Source organism: Schistocerca gregaria, chromosome 6, assembly GCF_023897955.1.
Source record: "Schistocerca gregaria isolate iqSchGreg1 chromosome 6, iqSchGreg1.2, whole genome shotgun sequence".
Classification (NCBI taxonomy): Eukaryota; Metazoa; Arthropoda; class Insecta; order Orthoptera; family Acrididae; genus Schistocerca; species Schistocerca gregaria.
In genome coordinates, this window is record NC_064925.1 from 151907776 (window position 1) to 151921794 (window position 14019).

The 14019-nt window shown below is 42.7% G+C and overlaps 1 protein-coding gene across 1 annotated transcript in view; it reads right to left on the reverse strand.

Moving 5' to 3' along the window:
- LOC126278778 (protein O-mannosyl-transferase TMTC2) overlaps positions 1 to 14019 on the reverse strand; it is a 990803-nt gene that overhangs the window by 210844 nt on the left and 765940 nt on the right. The window contains exon 7 of the mRNA XM_049979055.1: positions 6377 to 6462. Coding sequence (XP_049835012.1) covers positions 6377 to 6462 — 86 coding nt within the window. The remainder of the gene's footprint in view (positions 1 to 6376; positions 6463 to 14019) is intronic.

Consider the following 14019-nt stretch of genomic DNA (forward strand, 5'->3'; position numbering starts at 1 on the left):
TTCGAGTGCGTGCGTGAAGTGATGGTTGACAGAGGCGCGGCAATACTTCAGCCACGCTAACGATGCAAATGTCGTACAACTTTTGTAAATATGAACTGTCGTGAAAACAGAAGATACAGAATTATTGTCCTCACAGCGACGCAATTCGGAGGCCTGTACTCATTTACTTTTCACGAAATACCTTAGGTTTTTGCTGTCCTGCACGTTGCAATGAACCAGAGGAAACTAAGACAATGGTAAATAAAACAGTAAATCTTACCTCAGTCTTACTTAAATGTAAATACAAACTTGGCTAACGCAATGCAAATAAAATTCTGCCTGCCAGAACACTCGAGGCCTAAGGCCCAATCCCTGAAGCCGTGCACCTAGGTCCGGGGCCACGCCGACGTCAATGAGTAACTTGGATTGTAATGATCAGGTGCAACTGCTCCAAGCGCACCAAGGTACGTCATCTGGTGACGTCACATGTTCAACACTTGCCATACGTTTTCGAGGTATTTCCCGAATTTGCAGGCCTATGTGTCTTGCACCAAATTACTTGTCTCAGTGTCAACTACGTCCCTTGGGTTTTTTTTTAAATGTTAATAAGAATCATCCAATATATGCTAACCACTATCTTGTGTTAGTAAACAAAACATGGTACAATCACGTGGGTATCCGCATAGCACAGGCTAACTACCTCTAAATTCTCTCATGACGTTATTTGCTTTAATCATCCAGCAATAGTCGAATGTTTCTTTTTGGAGTACGTATGACTGTAATCGAATGTTACATCCTTCAAATCCCGACCCTCACATGTTATTGGAGACTGGTTAGACAAGATTACCATTCGATTGTCAAATTGTAAGGTTTATCAGAAAAAAGTTAGTAAGTAATTTGTCTGCTGTTCTGAAAGCTAGGAAGATAACTGAAATTTTTAATAAAGTAGAAATATATAGGAAAGATTTTACAATAATTCATACGCAACAAATTCACCTCCTATTCCCAATCTGCGTCATATATAAGATGTCTGAAATTGTTCTAATTATGAGGATGCTGAGCCCATATACTTACAATTACAGTCTACCACCTTACAATTGTTCAATTAGCGTTGGTTCAAAAAAATGGCTCTGAGCACTATGGGACTTAACATCTGAGGTCATCAGTCCCCTAAAACTTAGAACTACTTAAACCTAACTAACCGAAGGACATCACACACATCCATGCCCGAGGCAGGATTCGAACCTGCGACCGTAGCGGTCGCGTGGTTCCAGACTGAAGCGCCTTTAACCGCTTGGCCACACCGGCCGGCTCAGGCCGACTCAATTAGTGTTTTTTAACTGCATAAGACATTAACATGAACATACACTGGCATGTTGTTCACTTAAGATAATTTCATCCGAAAGGCGCTACTCATTGCGCGACATTTATTTTGTTGGTTCATACTCGGCTCATCATCAATAAACATGTGTATGAATAAACGAATGGCAAATGGGCGCATGAGTGCACGCGCATGAGCCGGCTAGACCTAACATTGTAACACAGCTGGTCTTTACAGTAACTGATGCTCACTCAGATTATTCACAAATAGAGCCCAAGGCATAAAATCAAAGCTCGTTGCGAGAGGTAGCTATTCGGTTTTGTTATTCCTCCTCTACATGAGACTATTCAGTACGTTATTTACCCAAAAAAGGGTACTAAATGAGATCAGAGTAAAAGTGGGAACAACTAATTGTTAAGGATCGATATACCTTGGGTTTGATTGGCATGCGCCTTTATAGATAATATGCAGTGTTATCGAGCTAATCTGCATGCCACATTATTTTAGAGATGTGGGATCTCGCAGACGTACAAGAAGCTACGGAGTGTTATCGTATTTTACAGACTATAAGACGCTATTTTTCTTCGCAAAATTACCACCAAAACTCAGGTGCGTCTTAAACTCGAAATTAACATAAAGATGTCCAATATTTGACTTACAATTCCCGACCGTTTTAAAAACGTCAATACTTTCGATGCCGCGGGAAACCTATCTCTAACTGGCAACATTGGATTCAACCGGCAGCACAATGCACCGATGCGACGAACATGATATGCGGGGATTCACAACCTTGCTAACAACGTCTCCCTCCCGCCCCGCCATCACAAACCCTGAACAGTGTCTAGCCTATGATGCGTCATTGCAGTCTACGGTGCCAGTGAACTTGAACTGAAACTGATTTACGTTATCGGTAACAGTGCAATATTTTTCTTAGTAGCTAGTTTCTTAATGGAAAAAATAAAAGGCATTCCTACGATGCGGACCATAAATTGAAAGTAACAGCATATGCAAAAGAACACGAAAACAGAGAAGGTGTGAGGCATTTCGGCGGTCCCCCAAAAGAAAAAAGCGTTTGGGCGGGTTAGTAAAGGAGAAATGAGAAAAATTTGGAAGACTAAAGGTGCAAATAGGGGACTAAATGCAATATGGCCAAAACTAGAATATGACGTATGGCGTTCAAGGATACTGTCAAAATGGCACTGGAATTATTAGAAAAATGTTTCAAATACCGTAAATCTTTCAAGAAGTGCGGCATAAGTAATGCTCTCGAAGGCAGAGAAGACCATCTTACATCGATGACGACGAAGAGGAAGAAGAAGAAGAAAGTTCAGATGACGATTCTCAGGGCAGTTCGGTTTTATAAACTAAGAATTTTCTTTAGTTAAAACTTACGGGCTGAGAGGCCGTGGTCGATCTGTAAAACTTCTTCTTCCTGACGTTTCGTTGTCAACTTCGGGCGACGTCTACACCTACATCTACATGCATACTGTGCAAATCGCATTTCGTGAGAAGGTTCCGTCGCAACGAAAAACGCCTTTCTTTAAATGATGTCCAGCGCAAATCCTGTATCATTCTTGTGACACTCTCTCTCCCATATTTCACTGTAATACAAAAAGTGCTGCCCTTCTTTGAACAAGCGTAGTGTAGGCAGTCTCCTTAGAAGATCTGTAACACTTTCCAAGTGTCCTGCCAATAAAACGCAGTCTTTGGTTAGCCTTCCCCACAACATTTTCTATGTGTTCCTTCCAATTTAATTTGTTCATGACTGAAATACGTAGGTATTTAGTTGAATTTACGACTTTCGGTTTTGACTAATTTATCGTGTCACCGAAGTTTAACGAATTCCTTTTAGCACTCATGTGGATGACCTCATACTTTTCGTTATTTAGAGTCAACTGCCAATTTTCGCACCATTCAGATATCTTTTCCAGATCGTTTTGCAATTTGTTTTGATCTTCTGATGTTTTTATTAGTCGATAAACGATAGCCTCATCTGCAAACAATGTAAGGCGGCTGCTCAGATTGTCTCCCAAATCCTTTATGTAGATGAGGAACAGCAAAGGGCCTATAACACTACCTTTGGGAACGCCAGGAATCACTTCCGTTTCACTCGATGACTTTCCGTCGATTACTACGAGCTGTGACCTCTCTGACAGGAAAACACAAATCCAGTCACATTGCTGAGACGATATTCCCTAAGCACGCAATTTCACTACAAGCCGCTTGTGTGGTATAGTGTCAAAACGTCTTCCGAGGTGAGTCAACGTCTAGCTACCAGGCCTTGGAGGTCCCGTTTCGATAGAGCGCATAGAGGATACCACCGTACGTCACTTGGGGCTGAATGTAAGTCTATCTCGGACTAACTTCATTATTCTCGATTGGAGGTAATCGATTGCCAAATCATCGGTGCGATGTCGACCGCCATATCTTATCTAACTTTAAGCCTTCCTCTTTTCTATTAAAATTATTGTGGTGTTTCTGAATCTCTATAGCTTCTCTGCGCATGCGTGCACAATAATGCGATGTCCTGGCTACCGCACTTGTCTCAGTAAATTTTATTTCATGATCACTGTCTTTAAAAACAGGTTCCGCTGCAGCTGATTTGTCGATATGTCCCAGTCAGCAGTTCTTCTTGCGTTCTGTTGAGCGCGTATTGACACTTCTTTTCGTTTTTCCAATATAAGCCTTCCCACAGCTACATGGAATTTTATGCACCTCAGAAGTCGCTAACGGGTGTCGAGCTCCTTTCGCACATCTTAAACACTCACTTATCTTCTTGGTGGGTCTAAAGATTGTTTCAACTTGAAACTTGGTCAGAACATTCTCAGGGCGGTCCGGAATGTTGCAAATTAATGGAAGAAAAACTTTTCCAGCTTACAGCTGTTGTTGCTGATTGTTGCCACACCCTTCTCTTCCGAGATGGAGTGCTGGACCTATCTCGTTGTCAGCGTACCCAGTTTTTTTAAATGATTTAGCTCATCTTGGAAATAAACTGCCTCACAGATCTTATTATCTCTGTCCACCAACGTTTTAATGGCACCTCTCTTTTGCCTGGGATGATGGTTCGAATCCTTATGGAGCTAACGGTCCGCGTGCGTATCTATTCTATACGCTTTATGCCCTACACTCCTCAGCCCGTTTAATTACTAACACATCCAAAAAAATCGAGGTTTCCACTACTCTCTTTCTCCATAGTAAACTGTATCTTTGGATTAATACTATTTAGGTGCAAAAAGAAACCATACAACCTATTTTCACCTCGATTCCTTACCACAAAAGTGTCATCCACATACCGATATCACTTCAAAGGGCTTTCACTGGCAGACTGCAGCGCCTTCTCTTTAGAAAAGTCCATGAATGGATTAGCAACAGCTGGACTCAGAGACCTGGCCATGGTCACTCCTTCGCTCTGTTCGAGAAATTCGTTATCATACTGGAAATACGTAATGGACAGGCACCGTCGAAACCAAGTGGGAAACGTTTCAGCCATATTTGAAAGAGCTTCGTCTACAGGAACCATGGTAAACAGGGATACCACATCAAAGCTGACATGGATATCCCATGGGCTGACGGTAATCTCCATCAATTTTTCGATAAAGTGCATAAGATTTTTAATGTGATAATCACTTTTACCAATGTGTGGTTGTAGCAAGGAGGCGAGATATCTTGCCAATTCCTGAGTAGGCGATCCAATAGCACTCGCAATCTGCCTCAATGGGACATTAGGCTTATGTATCTTCGGTAGCCCATATAATCTTGGAAAGTAAGCTTCCTCTGTAGGAATGGAAGACTTTTTTTTATTGATCGATTGGTAGCTCCTAACACTTCCATTGCAGGATACTTTTGAAGCTTCTTATAAGTGTTAGAATCCAAAAGGTAATTGATCTTCCTATGGTAGTCCTCCCTCTTCATCACAATGGTAGTATTACCCTTCAGATGGTTCAAAAGGCTCTAAGCACTATGGGACAACATCTCAGGTCATCAGTCCCCTAGACTTAAAACTACTTAAACCTAACTAACCTAAGGACATCACACACATCCATGCACGAGGCAGGATTCCAACCTGCGACCGTAGCACCACCACGGTTCCGAACTGAAGCGCCTAGAACCACTCGGTCACAGCGGCCGGCTAGCATTAATCTTATCAGCAGTGCAATAATATTCCTGTCCGCATTAATCTCCCGTAACAGCTTCCTTTCTCCTTCATACACATTAGTGCTAGGTGACTTAGCTTTACCTAGTATCCTGGCTGTTTCCATCCTGATTTCATCAGCAGAATGGGGTGATGACCCATGAATCACCGCCCCTATATTAGCTACAATATCATCCGCGGGAACCTTTGATGGAGTAAATGAAAAATTTCCTCCTTTCGAGAGAACAGAAATTTTTTTCTTATGTAATTTCCTTCCCAACAAATTAATAACCACACGGAAATCATCTGTAACTGATGTTTCCTGCCTGCCCCTCTGTATATTCTCAAACTTCTTCTTCTACCTATTAGGAGACAATTCTATACTCAGTTCCATAAATATAAATGTTAGCCTGTCCACCTTCTGCCAATCACAAAACTGCATTGCATTGCTAATAAATAAATCAAGATTTAACTGTCGGCTTCCAGTTACCGCCAGTCCTCGACGTATTTGATCATTGCACTCCCGTAGCATCGCCACCTCCATGCCTGAGTACATACGATTAGCCTGCGCCGAGTGAAACAGTCTTCTCACCTTCAAAAGCCTTAGCATTGTCTCGGTGGCATGTCAACGTAGCAAAAAAGTGAGCGTACCAAGTTGCTGAGCTTTCTTCTTACGCAGACCCTGCAGTCGTCGCAGCATAACCAACGTATCCTCCCCGCAGAGGCGTCTAATCATGTCTTCATTAATTAAAACTTTCGACTGCCGTAAAATCTTACACGTTATGGTACTAATTTTCTTTTTTAGTCTGGCTTTGCAATCTACTAATAAAAGCAGACAATTTTTTTTAAAAAAATATTCCTTAAAAATTAAGGTGAGTCTTATAGTCCTTAGCGTCTTATAGTCCGTAAATTATGGTAAGTGTAGGCAGAAGACGGCAACCCACCTGCCAGCGTGGGTCGGTACTGGATGGCCAGCCTCAGGCTCTGCATCGCCTCCTCGTAGCGCTCACGGCCCTGCAGCAGCACGCCCCTGTCAACAAAGGAAACAAAACTGTTGAATTATTTAGGAAAATCTTTTAAAATAGCGTAGCATTCAGGCTGTAAACTGAAATTATACCAAAACGCAGCATGTCATTCTCAATGGAGAGAAGTCTTCCGAAGTAAGAGTGATTTCAGGTGTACCGCAGGGGAGTGTCGTAGGACCGTTGCCATTCACAATATATATAAATGACCAGAATGAGATTTTCATTCTGCAGCGGAGTGTGCGCTGATATGAAACTTCCTGGCAGATTAAAACTGTGTGCCCGACCGAGACTCGAACTCAGGACCTTTGCCTTTCGCGCGCAAGTGCTCTACCAACTGAGCTACCGAAGCACGACACACGCCCGGTACTCACAGCTCTACTTCTGCCAGTATCCGTCTCCTACCTTCCAAACTTTACAGAAGCTCTTCTGCGAAACATGCAGACATGGCTTAGCCACAGCCTGGGGGATGTTTCCAGAATGAGATTTTCACTCTGCAGCGGAGTGTGCGCTGATATGAAACTTCCTGGCAGATTAAAACTGTGTGCCCGACCGAGACTCGAACTCGGGACCTTTGCCTTTCGCGGGCAAGTGCTCTACCAACTGGCAGAAGTAGAGCTGTGAGTACCGGGCGTGAGTCGTTCTTCGGTAGCTCATTGGTAGAGCACTTGCCCGCGAAAGGCAAAGGTCCCGAGTTAGAGTCTCGGTCGGGCACACAGTTTGAATCTGCCAGGAAGTTTTATATAAATGACCTTGTGGATAACATCAAAACTCAACTGAGGCTTTTTGCGGATGACGAGAGGTTGTAACAATGGAAAATTGAACCGAAATGAACGATGATCGTCAACGAATTAACGCATGGTGCAGGCTCAAATAGCTCTGAGCGCTATGGGACTTGACTTCTGAGGTCATCAGTCCCCTAGAACTTAGAAATACTTAAACCTAACTAACCTAAGGACATCACACACATCCATGCCCGAGGCAGGATTCGAACCTGCGACTGTAGAACCACCGCGGTTCCGGACTGAAGCGCCTAGAACCGCTCGGCCACATCGGCCGGCCATGGTGCAGGGAATGGCAATTGAATCTCAATGTAGACACGTTGTAATGTGCTGCGAATACATATAAAGAAAGATCCTTTATCATTTATCTACAATATACCAGGTCAGCAACTGGAAGCAGTTAATTCCGTAAATTATCTGGGAATAGGCATAAGGAGTGGTTCTAAATGGAATGACCATATAAAATTAATTGTCGGTATATCAGATGACAGACTGATATTCACTGGAAAGAAATGCAGAACGAAAACAGAGGAAGTAGGTTACAGTACACTTGTTCGCCCACTGCTTGATTACTGCTCACCGGTGTGGGATCCGTACCAACGGAGAGCAGCGCGCTTCGTTACAGGATCATTGAGTAATCGCGAAAGCGTTACGGAGATGATAGATAAACTCCAGGGGAAGACTCTGCAAGAGAGACGCTCAATAGGTAGATACGGGCATTTGTTGAAGTTTCGAGAACATACCTTCACCTAAGAGTCAAGCAGTGTATTGCTCCCTCCTACGTATATCTCGCAAAGAGACCATGAGGATAAAATCAGAGAGATTAGAGCCCACACAGAGGCGTACCAACAATATTTCTTTCTACGAACAATACGAGACTGGAATAGAAGGGAGACCCGATAAAGCTACTCAAGGTGTACTCCGCCGCACACCGTCAGGTGTATGGATGTAGATGCATATGTAGAAATTAAGAAATTTAAAACATCAAAGGCATGTAAATGTAAACGTTCAGGCTACGTCAAACGTTTTTTCTCGGAGAAACATGATTAAAATTTTGCCATCACATATAACGAGCATTATTAGCAAGCAATTAGAGGAGCTAAACTGGCTTTGGAATGAATGCCACATCAGTAGTATACATAAGTACTAAAGAATATGGCATAGGGTGCCTAAAGCATGACTCCTGAACATAATTTATTAAACTAAAATACAATATCCAAAAGATAAATCGACACTCCATCATCAAGGAGCAGGTATATTTTAACATAAACGTGGTCTAGAAGATGATTTGGGATTCCTATTGATGGGAACTCCATTTTCGTGGTATTTAGTATTGGTACACAAGTTCGTAGCGTTTTTCTTCTGCATGTTGGTGTTCCGATTGCTGTGGGTTTATTTATCGATTGTCATGTTCTACACTACTGGCCATTAAAATTGCTACACCACGAAGATGACGTGCTACAGACTCAAAATTTAACCGACAGGAAGAAGATGCTCTGATATGCAAATGATAAGCTTTTCACAACATTCACACAAGGTTGGCGCCGGTGGAGACACCTACAACGTGCTGACATAAAGAAAGTTTCCAACCGATTTCTCATACACAAACAGCAGTTGAGGGGCTTTGCCTGGTGAACCGTTGTTGTGATGCCTCGTGTAAGTGGGAGGAATGCGTACCATCACGTTTCCGACTTTGAGAAAGGTCGGATTGTAGCCTATCGCGGTTGCGGTTTATCGTATCACGACATTGCTGCTCACGTTGGTCGAGATACAATGACTGTTAGCAGAATATGGAATCGGTTGGTTCAGGAGGGTAATACGGAACGCCTTGCTGGATCCCAACGGCCTCGTATCACTAGCAGTCGAGATGGCAGGCATCTTATCCGCATGTCTGTAACGGATCGTGCAGCCACTTCTCGATCCCTGAGTCAACAGATGAGGACGTTCGCAAGACAACAACCATCTGCACGAACCGTTCGAAGACATTTGCAGCTTCACGGACTATCAGCTCGGAGACAGTGGCTGCGGTTACCCTTGACGCTGCATCACAGACAGGAGCGCCTGCGATGGTGTACCCAACGACGAACCCGGGTGCACGAATGGCAAGACGTCTTTTTTTTGGATGAATCCAGGTTCTGTTTACAGCATCATGATGGTCGCATCCGTGTTTGACGACATCGCGGTGAACGCACATTAGAAGCGTGTATTTGTCATCGCCATACTGGCGTATCACCCAGCGTGATGGTATGGGGTGCAATTGGTTACACGTCTCGTCCACCTCTTGTTCGCATTAACGGCACTTTGAACAGTGGACGTTACATTTCAGATTTGTTACGACCCGTGGCTCTACCCTTCATTCGATCCCCGTGAAACCCTACACTTCAGCAGGATAATGCACGACCGCGTGTTGCAGGTCCTCTGCGGGACTTTCTGGATACAGAAATGTTCAACTGCTGCACTGGCTTGCACGTTCTCTAGATCTCTCACCAAATGAAACGTCTGGTCAATGGTGGCTGAGCAACTGGCTCTTCACAATAAGCGAGTCACTACTCGTGATGAACTGTGGTATCGTGTTGAAACTGCATGGGCAGCTGTACCTGTAGACGCCATTTAAGCTCTATTTGATTTAATGCCCAGGCTATCAAGGCCGTTATTATGGCCAGAGGTGGTTGTTCTGGGTACTGATTTCTCAGGATCTATGCATCCAAATTGCGTGAAAATGTCATCACATGTCAGTTCTAGTATAATATATTTTTCCAATGAATACTCGTTTATCATCTGCATATCTTCTTGGTGTAGCAATTTTAACAGCCAGTAGTGTATTTGTAGTGCGCTGTTGCTTTTTAAATTTAAACACCGTCATTTTGTCATTTGCAGAGAGTGAGTGGAGCTGTGAACGTTAGAAAATCGAGAACCAAGTGAAGAGATCAGAACATTTCCGACATTTTCTTCTGTTTTAATTCACTAGAGGTTGGCAGCAGCGGAGGGAGCCAGAAACATATACACGGAGCGTGAGGATAATGCCACTGGACAGAGTGGGGCAAGAAAATGGATTTCTCCTTCTAAGAAGGATCGTTTTGACATTAGTGACTCTCCACACACAGGGAGACCTTCGGGGTTTGACGAAGATTGTTTAATCTCATTAATCCCCAATGATCCATCTAAATTACTGCTGAACTAGTAAATGTGACGAACTTTGACCATTCCTCCGTAGTGCCAGATATGCACGAAGTGTGGAAGGTTCTAAAATTGTAGGTGTGGGTACCGCATGCTCTAAAACAAAATCACAAGAATCATCGGATGGCCACAGTTGCATCTCTGCTTGCTCTTTATCAATTCGTTCCTGAAGATCATTGACCATTCCTATCCTATATCGTTACCGGTGACGAGGAAGGGTGTGTTCATGCTAACATAATCGAAAGAAAGGAATGGTTGAGCCCAAACAATAGAGCAACTCCCCGTACGAAGACGCGTGAGTATTTGTAAAACCTAATGGTATGTCTCTGGTGGAAGATCGACGATGTCGTGTATTACGAGTTGCTTGCCCGAGGTGTAACCATCACTCCTGATTTTTAGTGCCAATAACTGAGACGTCGTCAGAGAGATTCCAAGTACAACGACCAAGAAGACTGCGTAAAGTGATGCTATTCCACAATACCGCCCGCCCGCATTTTACTAGACCACCAAAAAATACTGTAAAGAAGCTCGACTGGGAAGTCATTTCACACCCACTTTACTCCCCTGATCTCGTGCCCTCAGGTCTTCACGGTTTCCACATTCTGTCGTACAATCTTCAAGGCTTCACTAAATTTACTCGTAATTTCTTTGACCTCTTCCACTGTACAGGGTGACCGCAAATTCAACCGACTAATTTTCGGTGGCTGTTCTGTAACATTTTCTGAGTATTTTGTTATCCTGTACTAGTGGTCTTCGTTTTCTTGTTACAGATTTGTTACACTTCGTTTCGTTTCAAACCCATAGTTACTCTTCCGTCCGTATTGAGAACAAAATAGTAACACAACAGTCCAATTTTCAGCGTGTGTTGTTTGGAAACAAAATGGTTCTATTCCCTCACAGTACTAGCTGTTGGCAACAGTAATGTCCATTTTACTCACCGACCACAATATTCGTTCAGTACTGCGAGGCACTGTGCCGGGTTTGCTTCTTTCCAGTAAAGTTAGTTGTACGTCAACAGTAATATACAGCAGTACTGTTGTGTTTACTGCTCCTAAAATGGTCTATATATTCCTCTGCAGACCCACTGAATGCAAAGAAAGAGGTGCTCAAACACGCTACTCTGATTTTTTCCTTCAACAAGATCAACTAAGTCACAGTACTTGTGCATTAGTGCATTGTGTTTTTCTTCGTACGTTTTAGCGTTTGCTGATTACAGGATTGTTCAGTGTTGTGATAGTATTTCCACATAAATTGTAAATGGCGTAGCAAATAAGAAATGTCATAATACAATTATTGCTCAGTGACGAGCCACCGCAGACCATGGGTTCCTGAAAAGTTGAGGAAATATTGGTGGCGGAGTTCGGGTTCACCGTGTGTAAAGGTTCACTAACTCAGTGTAACAACCCAGGTTAAGGTGGCGATGACTAGATAAAGACGATATGTCCTGTTATAGTACCGGTACCTTGTCCGTCAATTTCGTCGATCTTTACCTGTTACACAAATGAAATGTTATCTTCATAGTAATATCACTATTTTTCATCGTATGTTACAAGTAGATGGCACACATGCACCGAAATCATTTCAGGCGAGGTCATGGAGTTGTATGGACTGAGAGTGTGATTATTCACAGAAAGAATGATCACGTTCTCGGAAATTGCTAGTGTGGGCATACGGGGTTTAACAGCAAACGGAACTACACACAGATTCAAATGAAGAAAAAGCGTGTGAGTAACCTTAAAGAGATACAAATATCCATCTTTATTGAAGTGGTATAAATTAGCTAGACGATATATTTCATCAGCCAAGAAGGAAGACTGTGTTCAATAATTTGTATTAAATTGTCGATTGAGCCACAGTGTCAGTCACTGATCATTCTATCTTCATAGTGATGGGAAATGTTGTTTTAATGTCGTATTTGGCATCTTGCATACATCTACAAATGTATTCCGGTACATACAACAGGTATAAAGAGTATTTTGTACTAAAATTAGCTCTTCCATATCTTCATCAAACTAATGTATGAAGCGAGGAATAGGTTACTTCTTTCTTATTCAACATTTATTCTTTTGAATTCTGTGTGAGTTACAGGGTGGGTAAAATAAGAATGAACCAAAAAATATTTTACTCTCCTGAAGATAGGCAACCCCACGTACTTCATCCACAGAGGGACGGGCGATGTATGCTCAATTGCCTTTGTTAGGGTACATGATATATGATTAATTTATTTCGTTCAGCCGTTATGTGGTGGTGGCTGTAGAACTTTTTCTCATTTTATGTCGAGCACTGGAACGGGAGATGTTAAATGAGCTCGCAACAACATTTTCACTCTACTCCTACTGCCCCATCTTTAAGCAAAAATGTTCAAATGTGTGTGAAATCTTAGTGACTTAACTGCTAAGGTCACCAGTACCTAAGCCTACACACTACTTAACCTAAATTATCCTAAGGACAAACACACACCCATGCCCGAGGGAGGACTCGAATCACCGCAGGGACCAGCCGCACAGTCCATGACTGCAGCGCCCCAGACCGCTCGGCTAATCCCACGTGGCCATCTTTAAGCACCGATCTTACACTTTGGTATGGGCTAACCAATCGGGTAGTATCCTTCAACAGGTTCTTTAAATTTATTTGACTTCTTTGTCAAGCTGAATTGATAAGGATATTTAAAATTATAGCGTTGTATGAGTAATTGGATGCGTTGCTCCCCTTGCAGCTGGCCTGTACTCAGCCTGGAAATTTAGCCTCCCCCGCTATCGATTTGATCCGTTAATTACATTCCTTTCTGATCCGATCTGCTTTCCATTGGTGATTTGGCGATGAGGCATATAGCAGAAAACAGGATTGACCCTGCAGTCTGGTGCTACTACGAGAACAGTTATGTTGGCAGTGTACTCAGTGATTCATACACATTTCATTTACTTTCAGTGTAAGGACATCAATCCAAAAGTATTAAAATCCCAAGTGAATCAAGCTTACGGAATTTGAAAACAAATAAATAAGACCACCATATTTGATAAATATTGCTAGAAGACTCATGAAACTCGAGAGCCAACCTCAACGGTAACACGAAAATGATAGGCAGTGTTAAGTCCGGAATATACACACTGAAAGAACTCTCTGTCTAATCAGAGATTAGATTATGGTGGCGCATATTTTCATGACACCTCTCCATTCATGATTCAAGAGTATTGTACAGGACGAATATCACAGGTAAGGGACACGTAAGGATATGAGGCGTGGAAAAAGCTTGCAATGACTACGTTAGGACGTTATCACTAAATCAAATACAGAGTGTTAATCAAATCGGAAACTGTGCCGTGAAACACATGCTGAACTAAGAAAAATTTAGCTTAAGGAGGCTAACGCAACAAGTGATAAATTATTTCGAAATGTTACGTAATCTAGGGAAGTGTCAAAGAACACTAAGGAAATTTCATCGGGAGCCGATGTTCGTTAATCCAACGAAACGAAGACAGGAACAAGTGACAAATGTGCTGTAGTGAGCCAATGTTTATGCGAAAACACGCAGGATGGTGTAGTAATAAGATGGGATCGCAACTTGTTCTCAAGGTCCGTCGGCACTTTGCGGGTGATTCTGAATTT